This window comes from Octopus bimaculoides, chromosome 28 (assembly GCF_046866305.1).
Source record: "Octopus bimaculoides isolate indiv1 chromosome 28, ASM4686630v1, whole genome shotgun sequence".
Lineage (NCBI taxonomy): Eukaryota > Metazoa > Mollusca > Cephalopoda > Octopoda > Octopodidae > Octopus > Octopus bimaculoides.
In genome coordinates this window covers 22020537-22048036 of record NC_142955.1, presented here as the reverse complement: position 1 = coordinate 22048036, position 27500 = coordinate 22020537, and the positions used below count along the sequence as shown (strand labels likewise).

The 27500-nt window shown below is 39.1% G+C and overlaps 1 protein-coding gene across 5 annotated transcripts in view; it reads left to right on the top strand.

Moving 5' to 3' along the window:
• The first annotated feature begins 6808 nt into the window (after nt 1-6808).
• The window catches only part of LOC106870582 (uncharacterized), a 68186-nt gene continuing 47494 nt past the window's right edge, over nt 6809-27500 (top strand). Inside the window, exon 1 of one of the 5 annotated variants that reach the window (XM_089344230.1) lies at nt 6809-7425. In XM_089344230.1, the coding sequence (XP_089200356.1) occupies nt 7360-7425 (66 nt within the window). In that variant the 5' untranslated portion in view covers nt 6809-7359. Of the gene's footprint in view, nt 7426-17069; nt 17534-27500 lie in introns of those variants that run through there. The other 4 variants (XM_089344232.1, XM_089344233.1, XM_089344231.1 and 1 more) reach the window with 4 other exon arrangements.

Sequence of the window (27500 nt, the reverse complement as noted above, 5' to 3'; positions counted from 1 at the left end):
AAGCATTACATTTGACAGTAATCTGAATGTTGAAGGGTTAAACTGGCCAGATCTAACCCCTTGCACCTACCCTATAATGTCATTCCAAAAATAAACAATCTCAAAGCTGCAAGATAAAGCAGGATTAATTCAAAACAATGTGAATAAATAAGGATTAGATTTTACATGATAATCTGAGTGCTAAAGAGTTAAATAATAAAGATTAGATAAATACTGTTTATACAATGCAGTGAAAGTCTTGTATCTGTTCTATAGCAGAACACCTGAGCTTATCCTTTCATTATAACTTAAGCCTCTCAACACCTGGCCGGGAACCATTGCCCCTTCTTCCCCTCACTTTCAAATCCACCCATCCTCCTTATTTAGTTAAGGGGGCTTTTCTCTTCTTTTTTTTTTTTTCTTTGTCTCGTTTTGCAAGTTACTTGATGACCTCACTAGAGAGCAATGTAAATTGGTTGGTGTTGGGAAGGGCTGATGTCGAAACTCAATGCAGCTCACCAGATCCTGTCAAACTGTCCAACCCATACATGTATGGAAAACAGACATCAAATGATCATCATCATCATCATCATCATTATTTTAGGCACCAAGTTGCCAGAATCATTAGGACGCTGGATAAAATGCTTAGCAGTATTTCACCCATCACTACATTCGGAGTTCAAATTCCGCTGAGGTCAGCTTCACTTTTCATTCTTTCAGGGTTGATAAAATAAGTACCAGTTACATATTTTCTTCTTCTGGCTTGTATTGTTTTGGTTTTAAACAAAAAGTTCAAAAAACATTTTATCATTTATCTGCAAAAGTTTATCGAACAATGCTTCATGCAAACTATACAACTCTAATATAATATATATATGGATATATGTATATATATATATATATGGTTGGCGTTAGGAAGGGCGTCCAACCATAGAAAACTATGCCAAATCAGACTGGAGTCTGGTGCAGCCTTCCATTATGCCAGCCCAGTCAAACTATCTAACCCTTGCCATCATGGACAACAGACTTAAATGATGATGATGATGATGATGATAATGGGCACAGGTGTGATAAAAAGTTTGCTTCCCAACTACATGGTCCTGGGTTCAGTCTTACTGTGTGGCACCTTGGGTAAGTGTCTTTTAACTATAGCCTCAGGCCAACGAAAGGCTTGTGAGTGGATTTGGTGGACAGAAACTGAAAGAAGCCTGTCGTGTGTGTGTGTGTGTGTGTATGTGACTCTTTGTGTCTGTGTTTGCCTCCCTGCCACCGCTTGACAACCAATGTTTGTGTGTTTACATCTCTGTAACTTAGTCGTTCGGCAAAAAAGACTGATAGAATAGGTATCTGGTTTTAAAAATTATGTCCTGGGGTTTTGTTCAATTAAAACCCTTCAAGGTGGTGCCCCAGCATGGCTGCAGTCAAATGACTGAAACGAGTAAAAAAGAAAAAAAAGGATATATATATATATATATATATATATGAACACGTGAAGGCACATGGCTTAGTGGTTAAGGTGTTACACCCATGATTGCGAGATCATGGGTTCGATTCCCAGACCAGGCATTGCGTTGTGTTCTTGAACAAAGCACTTCATTTCTCGTAGCTCTGCGATCATTTCAACATCTGACATGTGGCACCCATTGCACTTGTACAGGTAATGTTGATTTGACAGAGGGAGTGAACTTATATCTACACAAACATTTGATCACTATCAACAAATTATCTGTGTGGTTGTTTGGTAACAGATTGTCAAACCCTCATACGTCATCTAACGACGGGTGAGTCTATTATATAAACACACACATGCACTTGAAGAGGTAACATAGGAGAGAACAAAGCACATATGACCAGCATTTGCTATTTCAACTGTATTATTACATAATTCACTTTCCTAATTTATACATGCATACATGTGGCTTTTGTATGAAGTATGTGTATGTATGTGTTTGTGCATGTGAAGTGACTGTGTGTGTGTGTGCAAGTATTTACGTCTTTGTGAGCATGTATATATTATATAAAGGCGTGGGTGTGTGTGTGTGTGTATATATTTATTTAGTATTCCTATACAAGAATGTTATTGACAGTAACTTCAAAGTTTTTGTCAGTTAAATCATTGTTGGCAACTTAGATGTCACTATCTACAACACCCTTGTGTAAGGATAATAAATTTGTGCTCTACAGAAGTATAGAGTGATCCATCAGATTAATGTACAATTGTTTGTATTATAACTGAACATAAAAAACAAACATTATGTGTTTGTGTGTGTGTGTGTGTGTGTATATATATATATATATATATATATATATATAATACAAATAATGAGTATATGCATATATACGTACATGTATGTACATACTTACATCTACCTGTATATATAGATGCATATCTGAGTACAGGACATTGCAAACAAAACGTAGACAAAATGATAAACGAGTACAGAAAACACACAGGCCACATAGAGAACATCTCCTTCATCAGCTGCCCCCATTCTAACACAGGCGTTTCGAAGAGTAGGGCAGGACGCATCGTTAAAACGGCTCTTCCCACGGACCACAAATTAAATTTAAATTAAATTTAATTCAGATTAAATTTGTAACGTGGAGGAATGTTGTGGCGAACAAAACAAAACAGGAAAACGAAACATTGAGAACAAACAAAAAGGCTATATATATTTATATATATATATATATATATACACACACACATATATTCACACATACATAAGTACATGTGCATACATATATGCACATGCATAATGTACAGCAGACAAAATGAGTTGTTTTTTTTTTGTTGTTGTTTTGGTGAGTGAGAGCACGTGGGCTGGGGTGGAGCATTTTTTTATTTTTTGCTGTTACAAACTGATATTTTTTAATATATGTTTGTATATAATTTTATGTTTTCCTTTCTTTTTCACTGAATTTATTTGTTATTTCTCAGAAGGGGGAGAAAATTTGTTCTTGTTTTTGTTGTAGATTTTTTTCCCATCTCTTCCCCTTTATATAATCTATATATAATGTAACATATATATATATATATAATTTAATTGAAGAAATGAGAACTCAAATCAATGTTATGTTTCCATCAACAAACATTGTTTTTTCTGTTCCACATATAAAGTTATGTCATACATGTGATTTATATACGTAGGCTAAAGTGAAGAGCAGTAATGTGTTTATAGGAAGGTATATGTATATATATATATATATATATATATATATATATATATATATATATATATATATATATATAAGGCTAGTCATAGAGCGGCCAATGGTTTTTGCATCGATAAAGCATTTTGCCTTATAGATGTCCACAGCCATTGAAGTCTGTTGAGCCGTCTATAAGGCTAAGCACTTTATGGATGTGAAATCATTGGTTGCTTTATGACCAGCCATACAATTAACTTCATATACATGTGTATGTATGTATATATGTGTGTATATATTGTTATTAATGAAGGTTTGTCAATCCATGCAATCTGTTAACACATGTACACCAGGCTAACAAAATGTTTTCATATAAGTAAAGAAGTCCATGTAAACTTATGGCAGGGTCTAAGATTGTCGTCTAATACCGGTCAATTTTGTAAGTCCATAGCTGAATTCCCAGCTAAATTGGTGGGTTTTTTTTTTTACAAGTAATATACAGGAGCACAAATAATGAGCCTTACATATTCCTTTATTTGTGCAACTTTGACTTACAGCTGTTTCTGATAAGCATTATAGGTGCGTTCATAGATCTGTTTACTCAATCCATTGATCAATGGAATGATTGAGTATACAGAACTATGAACGTACCTGTAATGCTAATCAGAAACAGCTGTAAGTAAAAATTGAGCAAATAAAGAAATATGTAAGGCCCCTTATTTATGCCTTTTCTTGCATGTGTGTGTGGATAGATAAATGTATAAGTTGGTGTTTCAAATCTGGATATCTGAAGAAGTGTTTGAGCTATAATGTTAATAAATATGTTGCATATAGAATAAGCAATGTTTGTTAATGGAAACATTTGTAACCTTGATTTGACTTTTCTTTTCCTCAGTTAGATTAATTATTATCCACTTTGTGAGGACCATACCATGGATTCACAAAGTGCTCCTTTTTAACATCAATTGAAGTGTGACTGATCTTCCTTCAGTTATTGGAATACTACTCTATCCAGGTTCCTACATGAAATGCTGATGAGGTGATTGCTTGGGTTATAATTATCCCCACAATTATTTTATATGTGTATGTGTGCATACACAGACATGCACATAAATATGAAATAATATACATATTATGCATTTATGAATGAACAATAAAGCTATTCTCAGAAAAAAAAAACACAATGGTTTCATTGTTTTTGAATGTACAAAGATAGGCCAATGTCAGCTCTTTTTTTATACCATCCAAAGAAAAAGTGAGATGATTATTTTACTTGTTTCAGTCATTTGACTGTAGCCATGCTGGAGCACCACCTTTAGTCAAGCAAATCAACCCCAAGACTTATTCTTTCTAAGCCTAGTACTTATTCTATTGGTCTTTTTTGCTGAACCGCCTGGTGACGGGGACGTAAACACACCAACATCGGTTGTCAAGAGATGGTGGTGGTGGTGGGGGAGACAAACACAGATACATAAATACAAATATATATATATATGACGAGCTTCTTTCAGTTTCCATCTACCAAATCCACTCACAAGGCTTTGGTTGTTCCGAGGCTCTGGTACAAGATACTTGCCAAAAGGTGCCACACAGTGGGACTGAACCTGGGACCATGAGGTTGGGAAGGAGGCTTCTTACTACACACACAATTTGTACAGCAAAAGATTTTTATGTGGTGGATTTGGCAACATGCTGTGCTTGAGAGGACTTGTCAAGCCAAGTGAAACCATAGTCATGGCTGTTGGCAGTGAAATGTAAATAGCATCTGTGAAATTGTAATCATGGCCATTGCCGGAAGCATGATCCTCAAATGTTGGGCCTCATGGAAGGAACAACAAGTGACAGAGACCTTAACCATATGCTTTGCTTGAGAAGACTCATCAATCCAGATGAAACTGTAGTCGCAGCTGTTGCCACAGACTGGAATCTGGTGCAGCTCTCCGGTTTACCAGTTCCAGTCAAATTGTCTAACCCATACCAGCATGGAAAATGAACATTAAATGAGGAGGATTTGTTGCTTTGATTCCAAATAGGTCTGTGAGAACACAGAGAAGCAAAAAATTTGGATAATTCAAAGGAAGCGGTAGAAGATGCTAACTCATGATGCCATAATGTGGGATTGAACCTGAGGACTTGTGGTTGCAAAGCAAACTTCTTAACCATTCAGCCATGCTATGTCCATATTGGATTGAAACAGTTTAGCGTGACTGACTGGATATTCAACCTGTTTTGGCAACAGTACATTTTGCCAGTGGAGGCAAACACCTGCACATGCTCTTTTACTTGTTTCAGTCATTTGACTGCGGCCATGCTGGAGCACTGCCTTTATAGTCGAGCAAATCGACCCCAGGACTTATTCTTTGTAAGCCTAGTACTTATTCTATAGGTCTCTTTTTGCCGAACCGCTAATTTACGGGGACGTAAACACACCAGCATCAGTTGTCAAGCGATGGTGGGGGGACAAACACAGACACACAAACATATATACATATATATGATGGGCTTCTTTCAGTTTCCGTCTACCAAATCCACTCACAAGGCTTTGGTCGGCCTGAGGCTATAGTGGAAGACACTTACCCAAGGTGCCACGCAGTGGGACTGAACCCAGAACCATGTGGTTGGTAAGCTACCACACAGCCACTCTTACACCTATAGCCACTGCTACGCCTTACACGTTCGTTCAGAAAGAGGGGGAAAAAGACATTACACATACATACAAACTACAACCATATTTTCTGGCTTACAAGTCAAATTTATCTGATGAAAATTTACTGCCAAAAAAAAAAAAAGGTAGATTGACTTATAAAACCAGAAGTCTTTGGAGGAGGAAAAATTCCGTGTGAAACAGAAAGAGATAGTTATTTCTTTATTGCCCACAAGGGGCTAAACATAGAGGGGACAAACAAAGAGGTTAAGTCGATTACATCGACCCCAGTGCGTAACTGGTACTTAATTTATCGACCCCGAAAGGATGAAAGGCAAAGTCGACCTCGGCGGAATTTGAACTCAGAACGTAACGGCAGACGAAATACCGCTAAGCCGCAGAAGGAAGCACCACAGAAATACGATTTGGTTTGCCCTCCCAACTCCCTTAACACAATAACAACTGTGGGTAGACTTTTCCTTAGATTAATAGATAAGCATTTCAGTAGTTCCCACAGGTACGGTTCCATATTCAATGGGCACAACGTTAGGGTGCTATTTAGCTGTTATGTTTAGCACATCTCACGATGTGATACTTTCCTCGTTTCTTTGTCACTCTGACATGTATTGATGTTTTTTTCAATATCTTTCTTTCCCTAAATACGTTTAATGGTCCATTGCTGGGATTTCAGCAAAAAAAAGTCCGTATTTGAAACTGAAAAAAACATTTTTTTAACTTCGAAAACTTTGAAAAAAAAAACAAAACTTCTTTTTTTTTTTAAATCGTAGAAAAGATTTTCTGAAAATTCCAAAAACTGAAAAAAGTTGAGTGCTTATGCCAGAATTCCAGCGTCAACGCTACTAAATTATTCTAATCCTCCACGCAGGATTTGCAGAAACCCAAAGATAATTCAGAAACCACAAACATATAATGAATAACAAGATTTATCTTTCTTTCTTGGAGTGATGTTCTATTTATAGTATTCAAGATATTTGCTTGTTTCTTTCTTTCTTTTCGTTCTCTATTCTATTATTAATATGTAAACGTATACGGGCAACGTCAGAAAATTGTCTATCTACCAGGTCTGTGAAAATGTTTTGCTAATGTTGTGGCCTTGCTTGCTAAAACGTAGCCAGGCCTAGTTTGGCTGACTTCCAGTTCGACGAAGAACAATTTTCATGGTGTGGAGGCTTGGATAACTTACTGTTGTGGACTTTAGTTAACATCGCAAACACCAAACACATATAGCAAAAATTCGTGTTAAAAAAAAAAAACAGAATCTCAGAAGAAAAAAAACATTTATTCAAATAAATATATTGATGAAGAATTTGAATAGAATTTCACCCACAAAAGGACGAAGTCAAAATATAAAAAAATATAAAACCCACACTAATTATAAAAGTAAAAAGCTTAACATCTTTCCCACCCACATTCACCCCTACCATTTAAAAATATTCTACATGTTAAAGTTAGTTTCGTATTTTGATGCTAGCTTTAGTATTTTGAAGCAGTGCTTGTAATTACACCGCAAGAAAACATTCGGAGTTACCCGTTGTTAGTTTCGCTTTTACTTTTCCTCACTCTCAATGTCTCGTCATTATATGCCTGAAAGGCGGTTCGCACCCGACCCCAATGATCAGAACGGCAGAATGGTAAGTGAAAGATTTATGTTTGTTTACTGTTGTTTAACCCTTGGGTCAGCTCTCTTGAGTAGAACTCTGCGTAAAGGTTATTCCTCCCTTTGAGAATCCGGTCTCCTTTTTTCGCCCTTACTACTATGTGTAGTGATTCCGAAAATGAACTACAATTCGCGAACGTGCTCGCTCGGTTTTGTTTCTGAGATTGAGAAAATACTGCGAAGACTCTGAACACAAGTTCTTCTCTCAGACGAAGCCAATACAAAAAGAAAAAAAAAAAAGAATGGTGAATTATCTATGGTTTCTAGGGTGTATTACCCCTAGTTTGTAGCCCCAGACTTATGCTCAAAGATGTACGTCCCTGATGTGTCCTCATTGTTTATTCTGACTAGTGTGTCTAGGATTATATTATTTTATGTGCTATTATTGTTGTTTAACTTTAAGTCAATCACGAATAGCTCTTCAAGTCAAAGATATCTAGACGTGATCTTTAATGATAATAGTAGTTCGTATACATAAGTTCAATGTGATTTCATCTTCGACATTCCAGCGCTCCGCGAATGACCATCGCGTCCTTTTTTTTTTGTATTTTATTTATAGCTAACTTTATATTCCCCAATACAAACTTTTTCAACTGCTGTGCCATGTATGGCTTGCATTCGCATATATGTGCAGCATTTTTTTGGGGGGGACGAGTCAGGAAAATGCAGATGATTTCTGCACTGTACCTCTGCATGAATATTTTTTGCAACAAAGTACAGTGCATGCATTCACAACTGTTTTCATACTTAGAATAATAAAGCCTTTAAAGCGATGATCGTTTTCTACCCTTTATATGGTGTGCTGTAGAGAGACAAAAGATTGAAACTTGAGGCTCCAATGTGTCCCTGTTTAAGTGGGGTTTTTTCCTCAGATTTTTTTAATGTGATACAAAGGAGATCTGGTTCCTATCTCTACCAGATCTGTTTGATATTTTAGAAGTCTCTTTCATCAGCACATACTGCGATTTGATTGATATTTCTACTATATCTATTATCAGGTAGAAGCATCTCTGTGAGTAGCTGATCACACGACAGGTGTGATTTAGGGAGATTTGACTGCTATTTCTACCCTGTAAAGGTCTGCCTCCTTAGTTCATATATATAGGTGTGATATGAGATAGATTTAGCTGGTATTTCCAACTACTTTACAACTATGTAGAAGCCACCCTCCTTGGCTCATGAGATTTGAGGGAGATATGGCTGCTATTTCTACCATTTCTAGCTACCATGTAGATATCTCTCTCGTTGGCTTATACATTCATATTATACGTACGTAATACAGTAAGGTGTGATTTGGTTGCTATTTCTAGCATCTAGCTTCTGTGTACAGTTTTTTTTTTTTGGCTCATAACATAAGAAAGCAAGATGCAATTTGAATGAGATTTGACTGCTATTTCCAGCAGATCTGACTACTACGTAGATGTCTTTCATTAGCTCATACATATCCATTTACACATGCATAATACTTGAATGCGATTTGAGGGAGATTTGGCTGCTATTTTTAGTCGGTGGAATGGCCACATACAAGCTTCTTCGGTTGTTGCTATTCTCATCTGAACACTTCGACGATTTAAAGAATTTTAAAAATATATCATCGATGGAAAACTGCTGGATTCATGAGTTCATTATTATTTAAGGCAGCGAGTTGGAATAATAATTATCACACGAAACATTTCGTCCGTCTTAATGTTCTTCCTTTCGGGGGTCGATAGATTAAGTACCAGTAAAACATTGGGGATCGATGTAATCGACTAGTCTCCTCCCCACAAATTTGAGGCCTCGTGCCTCCAGTAGTTAGGACGCCGGACGATGGAATCAAAACATCTCCATCTCCCCCAAGCTACCCTTGTGGCAAAAATTTGAAATAATAATAATGATATTTATTATTATTATTAATAATAATAAGGGAAGCTCGCAGAATCGTTAGCACGCCGGGCAAAATGCTTAGCAGCATTCCGTCTGTCTTTACGTTCCGAGTTCAAATTCTACCGAGGTCGACTTTGCCTTTCATCCTTTTAACAGGCCTTACCAGTAAAACACTGGGATCGATGTAATCGACTTTGTCCCCTCCTCCCAAATTGCAGGCCTTGTGCGCCTCCAGCAGAAAGGATTATTATTATTATCATTGTTATTGTTATTATTATTATATATGGTGGCGAACTGGCAGAAGAATGCTTTGCGATATTTTTTTCGACTCGTTATGTTCTGAGTTTCAGCAAATTCCGTTGAGGTCGATTTTTGCCTTTTATCACTTTCGTGGTCGATGAACGGGGGGGGGGGTCAGTGTAATAGACTAACTCCCTGTCGCGCTCCCCACTTTCAAAATTTCAAGCCTTATTATCTATAGTAGAAAGGATTATCATTGTGATAAATTTTTCTTTTCGTGCCAGATACGGTGAAAGAATGTTTGAGGGGCTTAAAGAAATTATCTTTTGAAAGAGAGAGAGATTATGCAGAGATGTAGAGAAAAGCGATGCCTGCATCCCTCTACACGGTGTGTCTGAATACCATATATAGGCTTTGAGACTTGAAAAAAAAAAAAAAAAAAAAGCTCTCATACACACAAAGGTGGTGGGGGTGCGATGAGCAGGTACTTTTTCTTTACATCAGACCTTGCGTTTTTTACGTTTCGTTTTAGTCGCCATACCTGACTGGACTAACAGGCCTTAAAAAAAAAAAAACCTCATTACGAAAGGCGTGCCAATCGTGGCCATTCGTTAGTGTTTTTATTAATATATTTGTTTAGTTTTGTCGTCAGCCCTGAACTAGGCTTAGTTAGTATGAATATGTATGTAACAAGGTCAGCGAGTTAACACGCCGGACTAAATGCTTTAGCGCTATTTTTTTTCTAGCTTTTCGTTCTGAGTCGACCTTTGCCCTTTCATTATTTTGGGGTCCAATGTAATCGACTGTCGTCCCCCCCCACCTCCCGTTCAAATCTTCAAGCCTTGCACCTGTAGCTGAAGCAGACGAGGTGGGGGGATTGAATTTGTAACCTGCGTAATTGTATAGAATAGCGTCGAAAATTGTCTTGTCGGTCGAGAAAAACTGCAATTTCTTTGGATTTTTGTTTTAAACACCACAAAATATAAATTCTAATGAAAGGTATGCCAACCGAGGTCATTTGTTTTTAATCCACCCACCCACCCCCACTTTTTTTAATTTTATTTTTTAGATATTATAGTCTACTCCGAACTACGTTCTTGATGTGAAGGCATAGCCTGGGTAATCCTGTAGAATAGTGTCGGAAATTACCTAGCCTATCAAAAATTCTGCAGTTTGGATGTCTGTTTTTAAACATCGGGGATTACAATAATGATTTTTATGAAAAGCGGGCCGACCGTGACCATTAAAAAAAAAAAAATTCTGTCTTTTACTCCGCTACGAATAACACTTTATTTAGTTTATGAAAAGACTAATTTCTTACATTTTGGATGTTTTAAACATTGGAGATTAAGATTCTGCAAAAATAGAAATCACGAAGTCAGTTATTTGGCAAGTTTCGCTTCTGTAATTTTCGTTCTATTGAAGGTGGCAAGCTGACAGAACCGTTAACACACCAGGTGAAATGCTTAGCGGTATTTCTTCTGCTGTTACGTTCTGAGTTCAAATTCCGCCGAGGTCAACTTTGCCTTTCATCCTTTTGGGGATCGATAAATTAAATACCAGTTGCGCACTGGCGTAGATGTAATCGACTTAATCCCTTTCTCTGTCCTTGTTTGTCCCCTCTATGTTTAGCCCCTTGTGGGCAATAAAGAAATACATTTCATATGGAAATTTTGGTCCTCCCAAGTCGTCTTCGAGTCCCATGGCTGGTTGTTGACAAATATTTCTACTTCATTTCACATGGAAATTTTGGTTCCCCCCAAGTTGTCTTGGTGGCTGTAAATTTTGGTCAGAAAATGTTGACTTGTATGTTGCAAAATACAGCATAATAGCTAAATGTACAACTATGTGTATAAATATAAACAGACTAACATTACACATTTTGATGCTAATAAAAAAAAACAAATGTTAACTTGTTTATATTTATACACATAGTTGTACATTTAGCTATTTAACAGCTCAGCTTACTGGTAAAACACTCAGCCAGAGTCTTTGAAGGATATGGGTTCGAGTCCCATGGCTGGTTGTTGACAAATTTTTCCACTTTGTATGGGTAATTTACCCAGTATTTCTGCTCTTTTGCCTGAACCGCTGATGTTATACATACATACACACATGTATAAATATATGCAAATTAACATTTGTTTTTTTTTATATGCATCAAAATGTGTGTTGAATATTACAAACTAAATATTGCATTCGAAAAAATATTTAGTTTGAAACATTCAATACACATTTTGATGCTTATAAAAAAACAAAAACAAATGTTAGTTTGCCTATATTTATACATGTGTGTATGTATGTATGTATATATATATATTTTCATTACATACTGGTTGGACCTGGCATAGGTCATCTTGGGCTAAAACCAGTACAAGCAAGTAAGCAAGCAGCATCCTTGATAGTTTACCTTCACTGCAGTGGGGAAGTGGCATCTCTCTCTAAATTGTTATGGGATGTTGGGTGGTGGTTCATTTTACTGAATAAAAATTGTCTCCATGACATAAGGAGTTGGCAATGGTTATTATAAAAAGCAGAAACGTTGGGATGAGGCTGTCATAGGAAGCTTGCTTACCAACTACATGGTTTCAGGTTCAGTCCCACTGTATGGCACCTTGGGCAAGTATCTTCTACTATAGCTTCAAGCCAACCAAAAGCCTTGTGAGTGAATCTGGTGGACAGAAACAACTGAAAGAAACCTGCCATGGGTCTGCACGCATGTATTTATCTTCGTGTTTGTTCGTTTGTCCCCTATTACTACTTGACAACCAGTGTTGGGTTTGTACATGTCCTTGTAACTTAGCGGTTCAGGCAAAAGAGACTGATAACATAAGTACCAAATTTTAAAAGAAAAGGAAATACTGTAGTCACTTTGTTCAGCCAAACCAATGAATCTCAACAATTTTTTTAATTATGAACCTTTTGATTACTATTTTATCCTGGTGCCCCCACCCCACCCCACCCCATAGCCAATCAATGTCCTACAAATTTGTTTCATAGAAACTTCTTTCAAAATTCCTATCTTCTTTTTCACACATTAACTTGTGTAGGTTGATCTATGTAAAATGTTAGAGAAAGAAACCTAACTGTTTCTTGCAATAAAATACCAATACATACATCTAAAGCAGGGGTTCTCAACTATTTTTTATCAATGGACCCCTTTGATTACAATTTTATTCTGGTGGATCCTGATACCCAATTGATGTCTAAAAACTAGTTATATAGAAACTTCTTTCAAAATTCCTATCTTCTTTTTCACACATTAACTTGTGTAGGTTGAACTACATATAACATTAGAGGAAGGAACCTGGCTGTTTCTTTGCAATACATATACCTAAAGCAGGGGTTCTTGACCATTTTTTTTTTAATCTACGGATCCCTTTGAAATGCTATTTTATTCTGGTGGATCCCAATAGCCAGTCATTGTTTAAAAACTAGTTTTATAGACACTTCTTTCAACATTCCTATTTTGTTTTGTCACACATTCCCTTGTGGAGGTTGAACTACGTTTAACATTAGAGGAAGGAACCTGGCTGTTTCTTGCAATAAATACATCTAAAACAAGATCTTTTCATTGAGTCCCTAATTGACTAGTTCACTTGTGTGGACCCTTAAAAATTTTATATGGACCCCCAGGTGTCATATGGGCCCTGATTGAGAACCACTGAGTGAAACCCTTCAAGGTGGTGCCCCAGCATGGCCACTGATCCTGCGATAAATACATCTAAGCCAACCTTTTTCATTGACACTTAACATAGCTACTGTGGGTCCCCAATTTACTATTTCGTTTGTGTAGGCCCTTAAAAAAATCTTATGTGCACCCAGGTTGACAACCACTGAGTAAAGCCTTTCAAGGTGGTGCCCCAGCATGGCCACAGTCCAGTGACTGAAACAAGTAAAAGGAAATAAAATCTTCATGATATTTTTAGAAACCGGTTATAAAGATGGAAACATTCTTCTCCATTATGTAAGAAGGGAGAGGCTACACAGATTTGTAGCCAGAGGTGGTTTGGGAATACAGCTATCGCCATATTATGGACTGGAAGTGTCAGTGATGATAAAGGGGGCCTGTTTAGCTCTCTAAGGAGCTTACTATTGTAGATGACTAATACCAACTGGGCCTCTTGAAAAAGTCTTAAAACTTCTGGAATGCACCTCGTAGTTGTGAAGCTAATTTTTTTAACCATACGGCTATGTCTGCACCTTGTTTATATAAACAGTCTTCCATTTCACAATTTGCAACCATCTGTCTAATAAAAACAAAACCCTCAGCTCATTACGGCAGTCGTCATTGACTGGTAGAGCATCCAATGGGCCAACAGACTAAAAGTTTTTTTTAAAAATGTGTTTACACAGATGGTCTGTGTAAAAAAAAGGAAAACAAAATAAAACCTTCTGATCTGCGCCAATGTTTCATAATAATGTTGGGCAACAAGCCAAGGAGGGAGCCTGTAGCTTGTTGAACGACTTGCAAAAAGCAGTTGTTAAGTTTCCCTCGATTCATGCTTCAGTGTCTCAAGTAAAGGGGAAGACACATTAAAAAAATTGTAGTTATAGATATTCCTAAATTTACGAGTGGCTGTGTGGTAAGTAGCTTGCTTACCAACCACATGGTTTCCAGGTTCAGTCCCACTACGTGGCACGTTGGCCAAGTGTCTTCTACTTATAGCCTCGGGCCAACCAAAAAGCCTTGTGAGTGGATTTGGTAGACGGAAGCTGAAAGAATCTCATTGTATATATATATATATATACATATGTATGTTTGTGTGTCTGTGTTTGTCCCCCCACCATCGCTTGAAAACTGATGTGGTTCGGCAAAAAGAGACCGATAGAATAAGTACTAGGCTTACAAAGAATAAGTCCTGGGGTCGATTTTCTCGACTAAAGACGGTGCTCCAGCATGGCCGCAGTCAAACGACTGAAACAAGTAAAAGAGTATTTAACATCATTATTGGAGTAACCATGAAATTTAATTTTGCTCTTAAAGAGTAAGGTATAATTTGAGAAGGATTTGGCTGCTATTTCTTGCATGTCATGGTCTCTCTTGTTTGCTCCATAATCTAGCTCTTGGACAGCTCTGATCAAGCAGACCTATGTTCAGCAGCATTCCATCCTACATCACCTCTTCCCTCTACATTTTTTATCAAGCACTCTATCCCGGACTCTATTCTATCTAATTTGTCCTTCCTTCCTTCCTTAAAATAGAATGATTTGATTTCAGTGAGATTTTGTTGCTATTTTTAGCAGACCGAGCTGTGACAGCAAGGCATTGTCTTTTATCCTTTTACAAGTCTTTTACTGCAGAAATCAGATATCTCCACTCAAAATTTTGTTACCCTTAACCTGCAGGAAGCAGTTTTATTTACCAATCTGTCTTTTGTTGAGGAATGTCAATGTTTGAAACTATTTTCCTGTTGAGATATGTCAGCTTTATTAAGACAACACGACTTGCAGAAAATACCTGTTCTATTTTTCAGTAGATATTTAACATCATTCTTGAAATCAGTATTTAGCGCTTGTTTTCATTCTGGCATGGGTTAGACAATTTGATTGGAACTGGTAAGCTGCAGAGCTGCACCAGGTTCCAATCTGCTTTGGTTTGGTTACTGCAGCAGGATGCCCTTCTGAATTTTAACCATTTAATCTTTGGGATTTATTGTGTTGTAATTCATTCGATTTCATTGTACATACTCTTTTATTTGTTTTGAGTCATTTGACTGCGGCCATGCTGGAGCATCGCCTTTAGTCGAGGAGATATTATGTTGCCGTGGGCTCGAACTCTGCAAGAAGTTAAAAAATTTTTTTGACTAAAACACAACTGGAACCCTATGTAAGGCATCTGTAAAATTTGAATGAAATTGGTTGCGTATATATATATATATATATATATATATATATTGCCCCTTATACTATAACTACTAGATAAGAGACAATAAAATCAGAGACAGTTAGAATTCTGCCTAGAACCAATTACTAGTCTGATAGCCTTGGCTATGTCAAGATGGATTTTTATGTATTCTTCTTCCCACTTGGATTTGAAATGTTGCCACAATTATATGTCTATTCTACTGTAATGTTTCTACATTTTCGTGCAGCTGAAGATTGCTCTACATATTGCATTTAATGTAATGCTCGCATTACTTAAATAAATGGAGTAGCATGAAACGTGCGTGGTGCCTAAACATAAGTACCATATTCAATTTTGAATCTAAATCTAAACATTATATATATATAGATAGATAGATAGATATTATGTGTGCTTTCCCCCATCACCAACGCTTGACAACCGTTTACTAGCCGTTCGGCAAAATGAACCGATAGGATATGTAGCAGTTTTTAAGAAAAGTACTTGGGTGGATTCATGCTACTTAAACCTGCTGTCTTTTGATTGAAACAAGCAAAATATAGCTACGGACAGTATTGACGATGATGGTGTTGCTGGGCACTAGCGCACGCGCAGACGCTAACTCTGGCTAAAGCAGGGATCAGTGTCCCGGATTTCTGGGTTTTCCGGTTTTCGGGAGACAGCTTAGGAAAAAGAACTTGAAATATGAAATTAAGTATGAAAAGTAATGAACTAAACTGTATTTAACGGAATCAAATGAATACATTTCTAAAGCAGAGTCTGCTTTGTATTAATTCATTTAAAATTCTTAAAATATGTCATGTTGTATCATGTATACAGGGTTTATAGGATAAAAATTAAATGAAGAAGAGTAAAGAACATGATTGTTTAATGTTTATGAAACCACTCGAAAAAGTAAGGAAAAAAAACTATTTTTGATACACTGTATGTAAATTAACTCCTGGGTCTGTTTTATTCAATGCAGGGTACTTTACCTGGCATGTTACAATGTATTTCCGGATGACTGGAAGCCGGATAAGAGGTCGGGTACTGTGAATACACAACGGGAGGTGGAGGAAAATTAAGAACCGGCACCGTTTGTTCTTGTGGTTGCTTTATATGCGCATGCGCTGTTGCTATAGTTCAATTGGAAGTGATGGCGGGGTAAAGTTTTTGTGGAGGGATGGGAGGAATAGAATACTCCATTATTTTTGTCGATTCTTTGCCCCTCTCTCTTTCTTTCTAGTCTCCTCCTCTCTCGCTCTCTACATTTATGTATCTATTTATCACTGAGGCATTGTTTCTGGCTTCTCTCTCCTCTCTCACTTTCTCTTTCTCTCTGTATTGAGGAGTGGGTGGAGTAAACTACTTCACTATTCAAGTATCGCTTCGGTCGGCCATTATTTTGTCGATGTTTTGCTCCTCTCTTTCTTTCTCTTCCTCCCCCTGTGTGTGTGTCTAGTATTCTTTCCTCTCCCTATCACTCCCTCTCTAATCTGTATCTATCACACTCATCACCCTCTCTTTTCCTATACATCTCTCATCTCTCTCAATCATTTTCTTTCTTTTTCTTCTCTCCCTCTCTATTACTTGTATAATATCGCCTCTTCCCGTCACTCTCTTTTACATTTGTATACATCTCTTTTTAATCTCTCTCTCTTTTTATATCTATCTATCTATTTATCACTCTCTCTCTCTCTCTCAGTCCTTGTATCTATGTACATTTCTCTGTCTGTCTATTTCAACCACTGTCTCGGTGTGTAGGTGTATCTTTATAGCTATATACCTCTATATCTATAACATATACACCCATGTTCGCACGCACACACCTCACTTTACTCTATCTCATTGTATTATCATTATCATTATCTCTACATCACCTTAATTAAACAAGAGTCGAGCAGCAACAGCACTTCCACCATCATCCATCACCCAGGGACAGTAAAATTTACTTACACAATAAAAAAACACATCTGTGTACATATCTAGATGTTTGTATATATATATATATATGTATGTATGTATATATACCCTAGTGCATAGAATCTCTCTCTGTCTATAATTCATCTGCTGCTATAATACTCAAGCTCTCTCTCTCTTTCTCTCTCTGGATTGTTATTAAGAGCAATATGTAAGTAAGAGTTTTATTTCATATGTATCACACATTGTCTGTGTGATACTAACACAGTTGCATGTATATTTTAATTGCTATCACATTTGTGTATACTATATATTTATCTCATACATGTGTGTATATATTTATGAGTCTATTTTGATATATATGCATTTCGGGATATGTAGGGAAAATATACTATATTTGTATCATGCATTGAGTACTAAAAAAATCATCTTTTCTTTTAAACACCTCACACCATTGCATATATATATATATATATATATATATATATATATATATATAATGTTAGGGATAAAATCCAAAATTACAGGTAAAAACTTAATCAAAATCAATTTATTAAAAATTAAAATAAAATTAAGTTTCACAGTATTAAATATATATAAATATATTGTTTTAGTGGATTTTCATCGATGAGTTCATGAACCTTGGTTCTATTCCCTAAAACTATATATATATATATATATATATATATATATGGGTGAGTGGACATACTAAAGAAAGAGGCACTTAACATCATTATCATTCTTATTTAAAACAGTTTGATTCGGCCTCAAGAGACTTAGTTTCTGTCGGGCTCAGTTTAACTGAATCCGGCTAAATGAGATCGACACACTAGGTTTCTGTGAGAAACCGACGAAAATTTAAATTGCATGCCCCCTCGAATCAAACTGTAAAAATGTATATATTGTGTGTCTATCTATCTATCTGTCTGTATCTATCTATCTGTGTGTCTATCTATCTATCTGTCTCTCTGTCCGTCCACACACTCGATAGCTGTATGTATACGGCGAGGTGTGTTAAACATTTATATATATATATATATATATATACACACACATACAAAGACGTTTACTGGTTAAAAGACTCCATCGAATATATGAGTGTAGAGCCTTAAATATAATAATTTTAATTTCATTGACAGTGACTTCGAAACCTCTATCAATAAAAACCATATTATATTTCTGCAAATTTTCGGCCTTCCTCATTCATACGTGAAGATCGCTCGCCATTTAACTACCCCTTCACGACTTCACTTGTGTAGTCCAGTTTGTAGAATTTTGACCAATCACCATCTTCGTTTAGAGCCCCCCTACCTTTCTATCTCTTTCTACCCCCAAACGAGCTACCCTGATGTCCATTGCCTCGGACAGGGCCTTTGGTGGATCTTCTAATGTGCTCAAAGCGTCCTTGAGTTTTTAGTTTAAATGAAAGCTCACAGCCTAGTTGTTAAAACATTGGACGCAAGATGTTGCGCTTTCGTTTCCCAGGCCGGGTAGCGCTTTTTTTCTTCTTCTTATGAACGAAATGTTTTATTTCTCGTAGTTCCATTTCACTCAGCTGAAGAATAATGTAACAGTGGCCACTGGGGGTGGGAGTTTGATCCTTCGACAGGCAGGCGTCCCCTCCAAGTCAGGAGGATGAATCGTAAGGTCGTGTTTTCGTTTCCCAGATCGGATGGGGCTTCACATTTTTTTTTAACGAAACGCTTCATTTCGTGTTTTTAGTTCACTTAGCTGAAGATAAAGGATCGTTTTAAATTGTTAAATACTTACCAATCACTCGAAATATTTCAAATTGCTTCCCAACCACATGGTTCAGGGTTCAGTCCCACCGCGTGGCACCTTGGGCAAGTGTCTTCTACTATAGCCTTGGGCCAACCACAGCCATGTGAGTGGTTTTGGTAGACGGAAACTGAAGGAAGCCGTATATATATACATACATATATATGTGTATATATTTATGTGTGTGTCTGTGTTTGTCCCCCCCCACACACACACACACACAATCAATTGACAACCGATGTTGGGGTGCTTATGTCCCCGTAACTTAGCGGTTTGGCAAAAGCAACCTATGAGTACTAGGCTTACAAAGAATAAGTCCTGAGGTCGATTTCTTCAGCTAAAAACCCTTTGTAGTTAAGTTCCAGCATGGCCGCAGTCAAATGACTGAAACGTGTAAAAAAATAAAAGAATTGCAAAAAAAAAAATTTTCTGCTGGTTGGAAAGAATTTGACAAGACTCAACAGGAATACCAGTGGTTACTGGGGGTAGGGTGTGTGGGAGATTAAACTCTGCAACACATTGGCGTCCCCTTCAGGGTAGAGCAGGGATGAGTGTTGTACTCCCTAGCAAGGGGAATAAGTTCCTGCTGCCTATAAGCTAAGACTTGAGTGTGCTTCAGTAAGGTGGGTATGGTCGGGTGTAGTTCGAACAGGTTTGTGGTCAGTTAGCTTCCGCTGATTAAATTGGCTGTAAGTGGCATCAGATGTAGTGTGCAAGAGAGAATACTGTGCTGGTACGGCTATGTGATGTGTATAAATGAGGACAGCTGCATAGAGAAGTGCCACCCATCTCTACTGTGGAGGGAACTTGTGGAAGAGGGAGACCCAGGGAAGATATGGGATGAGGTGGTGAAATATGATCTTTGGATGTTGAGTCTCACAAAACCAATGACAAGTGACCGAGATTTAGCGATTTGCTTTGCTTGAGAAAACGTATCAAAATAAGTGAAATCATAGTTGTGGCCAGTGCCAGTGACCCAAAAAAGGCACCCAGTACACTCGGTAGGGTGGTTGGCATTAGGAACGGCATCCAGCTGTAGATAGCAAAACAGACTGGAACCTGGTGCAGCTCTCCAGCTTACCAGTTCTAGCCAAACTGTCCAACCCATACCAGCATGGAAAACATACCATAAGAGCAGATCACGAAGGGTGTATACATTGTGTGTGTGTGTATATACATATATATATATATATATATATATATAAAATCCACCCCTTTTAAAGCCCACCCAGGCTCATGGGCCCGGTTCCCCGGTTTCAATGGCATATGCGTCCCCCAGCTGGACAGGATGCCAGTCCATCGCAGCGTTACTCATTTTTGCCAGCTGAGTGGACTGGAGCAACGTGAAATGAAGTGCTTTGCTCAAGACCACAACGCGTCGCCCGGTCCAGGAATCGAAACCACAATCTTACAATCATGATGCTGACACCCTAACCACTGAGCCACGCACCTCCACTATATGTATGTATGTATGTATGTATGTATGTATGTATGTATGTATGTATATGGGATTCCAGTGTGTAACTGGAACTTATTTACTTGACCTGAAAATGATGAAAGGCAAAGTCAGCTTCACCAGGATTTGAACTCAGAACGTAAGGGCAGATGAAATGCTGCTAAGCATTTTGCCCAGCATGCTAACCATTCTGCTGGCTTGCTGCCATGTAAACTCCAGTTTAATAATGATAAAGTCATTTTACTAAATTCATTATTACCAAAATTAATCAAAACAGAGTCAGTGTATTTTAACGGGAGTTCAGTAACGAAAAGGTTAAACGATGTCTGTGATGATGAAAGTTCAAGTGGGGCCCATAACACAGCATTGCCCTCGCATCTTGGAGTGTGCTGTTGCTGTATTTGCAGACTGCATTCAAAAAGGGATCACCTGACTGATTGACCTGAGATAACAGTACACCCAAGGGTGTTCTGTTTTCTCTGTCTTTTCTACAACTCCTATCATGGCCCCTGATCCTTGGATATGGTTAGACTCGACCCTTCTTTATTCCGGCATTTATAGTACCCTTTCACCACTTCACTTATCACCCTTGTAGTGTCGGACTTTAACCCCTTCCCTAGATCCTGCGCTATTCACTATCTACAAGACTTCCCAGAGAAATCAGCCCTTTGGAGTTCCCTCCTTATATCTTTCCCTGCAGGGGTTGACTTGTAAGAGGATCAAGCGGAAAGTGAATGCCGTCAATCCCACCAGTCTAGACACACCTGCAACAAAACAATGGCATTACTCCTTCCTCCAGATGCAGCAATTAAACACACACACACACACACACACACCTGTTATTTGTATGTAACGTAGCCAGTGACTTCTTATTTCGCATTACTTTTCCTGCCTTCTTTACCTTTCACCTTTCTTTCCCTGCCTTCTTTACCTTTCACCTTTCTTTCCCTACTTTTCCTCCTCCCTTTATTGATTTATCTATTTATTGATTTGGTTTTTTGGCTTTCCTTCCTCTCTCTTTGCAGTTTCTTTTATGTTACCTCTTGCTCCTTCTCTCTCTATTCATCTGTATTACTCATTTGTATATTTGTTTAGCTATTTATCTTTCTAACTATCTATCTTTAGCTCTCTGTTTTTCTCCCTAGCTATCTCTTCATCCCCCTAGCTATCTCATCACCTCCCTAGCTATCTCTTCACCTCCCTAGCTATCTCTTCATCCCCCTAGCTATCTCATTACTTCCCTAGCTATCTCTTCATCCCCCTAGCTATCTCATCATTCCCCTATCTATCTCTTCATCCCCCTAGCTATCTCATCACCTCCCTAGCTATCTCATCCCCCTAGCTATCTCATCACCCCCTAGCTATCTCATCATCCCCCTAGCTATCTCATCATCCCCCTAGCTATCTCATCATCCCCGTAGCTATCTCATCATCCCCGTAGCTATCTCATCATCCCCGTAGCTATCTCATCATCCCCCTAGCTATCTCATCATCCCCCTAGCTATCTCATCATCCCCCTAGCTATCTCATCATTCCCCTAGCTATCTTATCATCCCCCTAGCTATCTCATCACCTCCCTAGCTATCTCATCACCTCCCTAGCTATCTCATCATCCCCCTAGCTATCTCATCATCCCCCTAGCTATCTCATCATCCCCCTAGCTATCTCATCATCCCCCTAGCTATCTCATCATCCCCCTAGCTATCTCATCACCTCCCTAGCTATCTCTTCATCCCCCTAGCTATCTCATTACTTCCCTAGCTATCTCATTACTTCCCTAGCTATCTCATCATTCCCCTATCTATCTCTTCATCCCCCTAGCTATCTCATCACCTCCCTAGCTATCTCACCCCTAGCTATCTCATCACCCCCTAGCTATCTCATCACCCCCTAGCTATCTCATCACCCCCTAGCTATCTCATCATCCCCCTAGCTATCTCATCATCCCCCTAGCTATCTCATCATCCCCCTAGCTATCTCATCATCCCCCTAGCTATCTCATCATCCCCCTAGCTATCTCATCATCCCCCTAGCTATCTCATCATCCCCCTAGCTATCTCATCATCCCCCTAGCTATCTCATCATCCCCCTAGCTATCTCATCATCCCCCTAGCTATCTCATCATCCCCCTAGCTATCTCATCATCCCCCTAGCTATCTCATCATCCCCCTAGCTATCTCATCATCCCCCTAGCTATCTCATCATCCCCCTAGCTATCTCATCATCCCCCTAGCTATCTCATCATCCCCCTAGCTATCTCATCATCCCCCTAGCTATCTCATCATCCCCCTAGCTATCTCTTCATCCCCCTAGATATCTCTTCATCCCCTTAGCTATCTCATCCCCCGAGCTATCTCTTCATCTCCCTAGCTTAACCTCGAAACCATATGGGTGGTGCAGGGAGAAACTTTACAACGTGATAACATGTATTATAAGCAGCTTTAATTTTAACCTTGATTTCTTATTTTATACATGGTTTTCTGATAATTATTTCTAATTAACTTTTCATTAATGCTTCTGAGTTAATACTAACTTAAGCAGAGTTACGTGCCTTGGTCTGAGCTGCAACACAATATCCTTGATATGACCAAATATCATAAGAAGTAGTATCATAAGAAGAGTTTCATATGAAATTTTTTTATTTTTAAGAGATGTAAGGTGTAATTTTTAAAATGATATTTGCTAATAAGGCATGGCTGTGTAGCAAGAAGTTTCCTTCCCAACCACATGGTTGCAGGTTCAGTCCCATTGCACGGTACCTTGGGCAAATGTCTTCCACTATAACCCCCAGAGCCTACAAAGCTTCGTGAGAGAAGCCCATTGTGTGTGTGTCTGTGTGTTCCACCACTGCTTGACAACTGATGTTGCATTTGTTTACATCCCTGTAACTTAGCAGTTCAGCATGAGAAATGAATAGAATAAAAATTGAAATTCTGTGGTTGATTCGTTTCATAAAAACCCTTCAAGGTAACAGCTATGGGGGCGGGGACCATTAACAATGAGTCATAAACGCACAAAGCTGCAACGTAATCAGTTGTCTAAGTTTAGCATTTATCCTCTTTTTCTATGTGCACTGCTCGTTACTGCATTAGCAGGAATCCAGCAGAGACGACATTTAAGCTATTCCCACTGCAACAGGAACATGGTTAAGAAAAATAACTCTAAAATCCCTAGTATGCATTTCAGGCACCACACACTGGAGCTTTGAGAGTTGGATGTTGCTCTCGAGTCATAGTTCGGCACCCACTGGGTTAGACTCTGGTAAGAGCTTAAGACTCTCTAACTTGTCTACCACCTCAGCTTACCCCAAAGTCATAGTTTCACCACATCTCAGAATTATTATGAGCATCCCGCCCCATCACATGTTGAGCAAGTGTCTTTCAGTATAGCCCTGGGCTGACCCAAGCCTTTAAGTGCACGCATGTCTGTGTGGTTAAGAAGCTTACTTCTCCTCAGCCACAGCATCCTATTTTTAGCACAAAGAATGACCGCAAGTTATGAAAGCAATAGCTCTTAAAGTGTGTAGCACAACAAGCATTGAGTGGTTGAGCAGAGACATGATTTAAGTCAGAATAATAGGATTAACATAGGATCTTGCCTCTCACAATATAGAAACATTTCTCATGGCACCAACTGACAAAGCGGAAAAGGCGTTGCCTTGGAGGGTAGTGAGAGAGATGCTCTATGATCTTGTGGAAAGCAGCCAGCACTACAATGATATGACAGTGGGTGAGGGCCGAAAGAACTTGGCACTCCTGAAGCTCACAGATCTGGAGACCAAGCCTCAGAGAAATGCCATTGCATTGGCAGTCACTATCAAGCTGAGTGTCAGTTGCGAGTGATGGTACTACACTGAGCCAAGCTCCACTCTGGGCTCTTTAAAAACTTATGGTGGTTGTTGATCTTTGTCAAACCCTTTTAATACCAATTGGCCTGAGACTCCTTATGTGAACTATGTTGTGCGAGGTATGGATGTATAGTTGGGAAGTTGCCTTCCCCAACCATGTGGTTTTGAGTTCAAATTCAACAGCATCACATCTTGAGCAAGTGTCTTTCAGTATAGCACTCGGCTGATCCAAGCCTGTAGGTGCAGGCGTGGCTGTGCTGTTAAGAAGCTTACTTCCCAACAACATCATGGCACCTTGGACAAGTGTCTTCAACTGAGGGCATCCAGCCATAGAAACCATGCCACAAGAGGCAATTGGAGCCTGGCCAGCTCCTGTCAAACTGTTCAACCCATGCCAGCTTGGAAAACAAACATTACAGAATGACAATGTTGATCCCTCACACACACATTACTGTCTCTGAAGGGCATCTGGCTCTAGAAAATGTGCCCCAATGAATTTCAACTGATCCATGTGAACATGGAGAAGTAGGCGCAGGAGTGGCTGTGTGGTAAGTAGCTTGCTTACCAACCACATGGTTCTGGGTTCATTCCCACTGCGTGGCACCTTGGGCAAGTGTCTGCTATAGTCTCGGGCTGTGAGTAGATTTGGTAGATGGAAACTGAAAGAAGCCCATCGTATATATATATATATATATATATATGTGTGTGTGTGTGTATATGTTTGTGTGTCTGTGTTTGTCCCCCCCCCCCCCCAACATCGCTTGACAACCGATGCTGGTGTGTTTACGTCCCCGTAACTTAGTGGTTCGGCAAAAGAGACCGATAGAATAAGTACTAGGCTTCCAAAGAATAAGTCCTGGGGTCGATGTGCTCGACTAAAGGCGGTGCTCCAGCATGGCCGCAGTCAAATGACTGAAACAAGTAAAAGAGTAAAAGAGATGTCTGCATCTCTATCATCAGTCGCTAGGAGAAAGACATAGCAGAAACCCCAGTGAGAGATTTCGTTTTTTCTGCCTTAGGCTTCCACTTCTGTAAGTAGGATCCCCCATCCACCCACCCATTCACATCTGTAGAGCACGGTGTCTCTCCAGCCCCTATTCCTGATCTTCCTATGACCAAGCACTTGTCGCTCATTTCCAGCTTGCAAGCAAGCGAGGTTTGTTAATTAACAAGCAGTGTGCAGGACATTATTAATTACAGCTTGTCCAGCTAGCCAGCACCTGTTGTGCTGTCCACCGTTGGAATTTTAAACAGGTATTTGGTCAAGCCTAGCTTTGGCACCTGGAATTTCAATTGGTGGTGTTAGGTGGAGCTGTGGGGTGTGAGAAGGAGGAGGGGAGATCGGAAATCTGGGTGAGTAAATAACAATATAGTAACTGGTGATGGTGGTGGTGGTGGTGGTGGATGTAGAGGAAGGAAGCTTGTGATTTACATACACATTTTTGTGCATGGGCAAACACAGTATTTTTTTTACTTGTTTCAGTCATTTGACTGTGGCCATGCTGGAGCACCACCTTTATTTAGTCGCAGAAATCAACCTCAGGTCTTATTCTTTGCAAGCTTAGTACTTATTCTGTCAGTCTCTTTTTGCCGAACCGCTAAGTTACAGGGATGTAAACTCCAGCATTAGTTGTCAAGCGATGGCGGGGGAACAAACACAAATACATACATACATACATACATACATACATACATACACACACGACAGGCTTCTTTCAGTTTCTGTCTACCAAATCCACTCAAAAGGCTTTGGTTGGCCTGAGGCTATAGTAGAAGATACTTGCCGAAGGTGTCACACATTGGGACTGAACCCAGAACCATGTGGTTGGAAATCAAGCTTCTTACCAAGCAGCCAGGTCTGTGTCTAAAATATAAATCTTTTATCTTTTTACTGCGGCCATGCTGGAGCACCACCTTCAATTATATTAAGTCTGGTGCTTGTTCATTGGACTTTTTTTCCAAACCACCAAGTTATGGGAATGCAAACAAACCAACACTGGTTGTCAAGTGTTGGTGGAGGATAAACACAGAGATGCACACATACACATACACACACACACACACGATGGGCTTCTTTCAGTTTCTATCTACCAAATCCACTTGCCCGAGTGAGACTTGAACCCTGAACCATCTTTTTGTGTGTTTGTAAGTCTTTATTTTATCCTTTCCCCCCCCTCTCTCTTTCTTTATCCTCTCCTTTTCTGTCTATTTGTATGTGTGTGTCTCTTTCTCTCTTGTTGACTGTTCATTTCACCTCCCTCTCAGTCACCCCACCCCTTTACGCGAGAATGTCTTAATTACAGGTTAACAAGGAGGCAACTTCCTATTGTCACCTTCACCCTACCATCTCTTGCTCATACCACACATATCAAGCACCTTTACCAGCCACAATTGTGAAAGGATTCTCTAAATGGTTGGTGTTGTGCTAGAAATAGCAGCCAAATCTCTCACCTTTCAGACAGGCATACAAACAGACAAGTAGGCAAACACAACCAGATAAACAGACAGACTCATACATGTGTGAGTGTGTATGTATGTGTAAGTTGTCTAAAGGTCCATAAATCAGGAAAAACCATCATTTAATGTCTGCTTTTCATGCTAGTATGGGTTGGACGATTTGACTGGAGACTGGCGAACTAGATGGCTACACAAGACCCCAATCTGATCTGGCAGAGTTTCTACAGTTGGATGCCCTTCCTAACACCAACCACTCCGAGAGTGTAGTGGGTGCTTTTTACGTACCACCGGCACGAGGGCCAGTCCGGCAGTACTGACAACGGCCACGCTCAAATGGTGTTTTTTATGTGCCACCTGCACAGGAGTCAGCCAGTGTTTTGTTCACATGCCACTGGCACAAGTGCCAGTAAGGCGAAGCTGGATAAGCGCACTCGTATATCAGTCAGTAGAATGGGTATATTAATCAAAGTGTACAGTTTTACAAATCCATTACTGCTGATCTTATCAATCAGTTTCATGTGAGGGATTCAGCAGAGTGTTAAGTAACAATCTGATTATGTAACCCTGCGCTCATCAGAGGTAGTCGTTATGGAATGCCAAATTTCATTCCATAATGGCTATCTGTGATGAGCGCAGGGT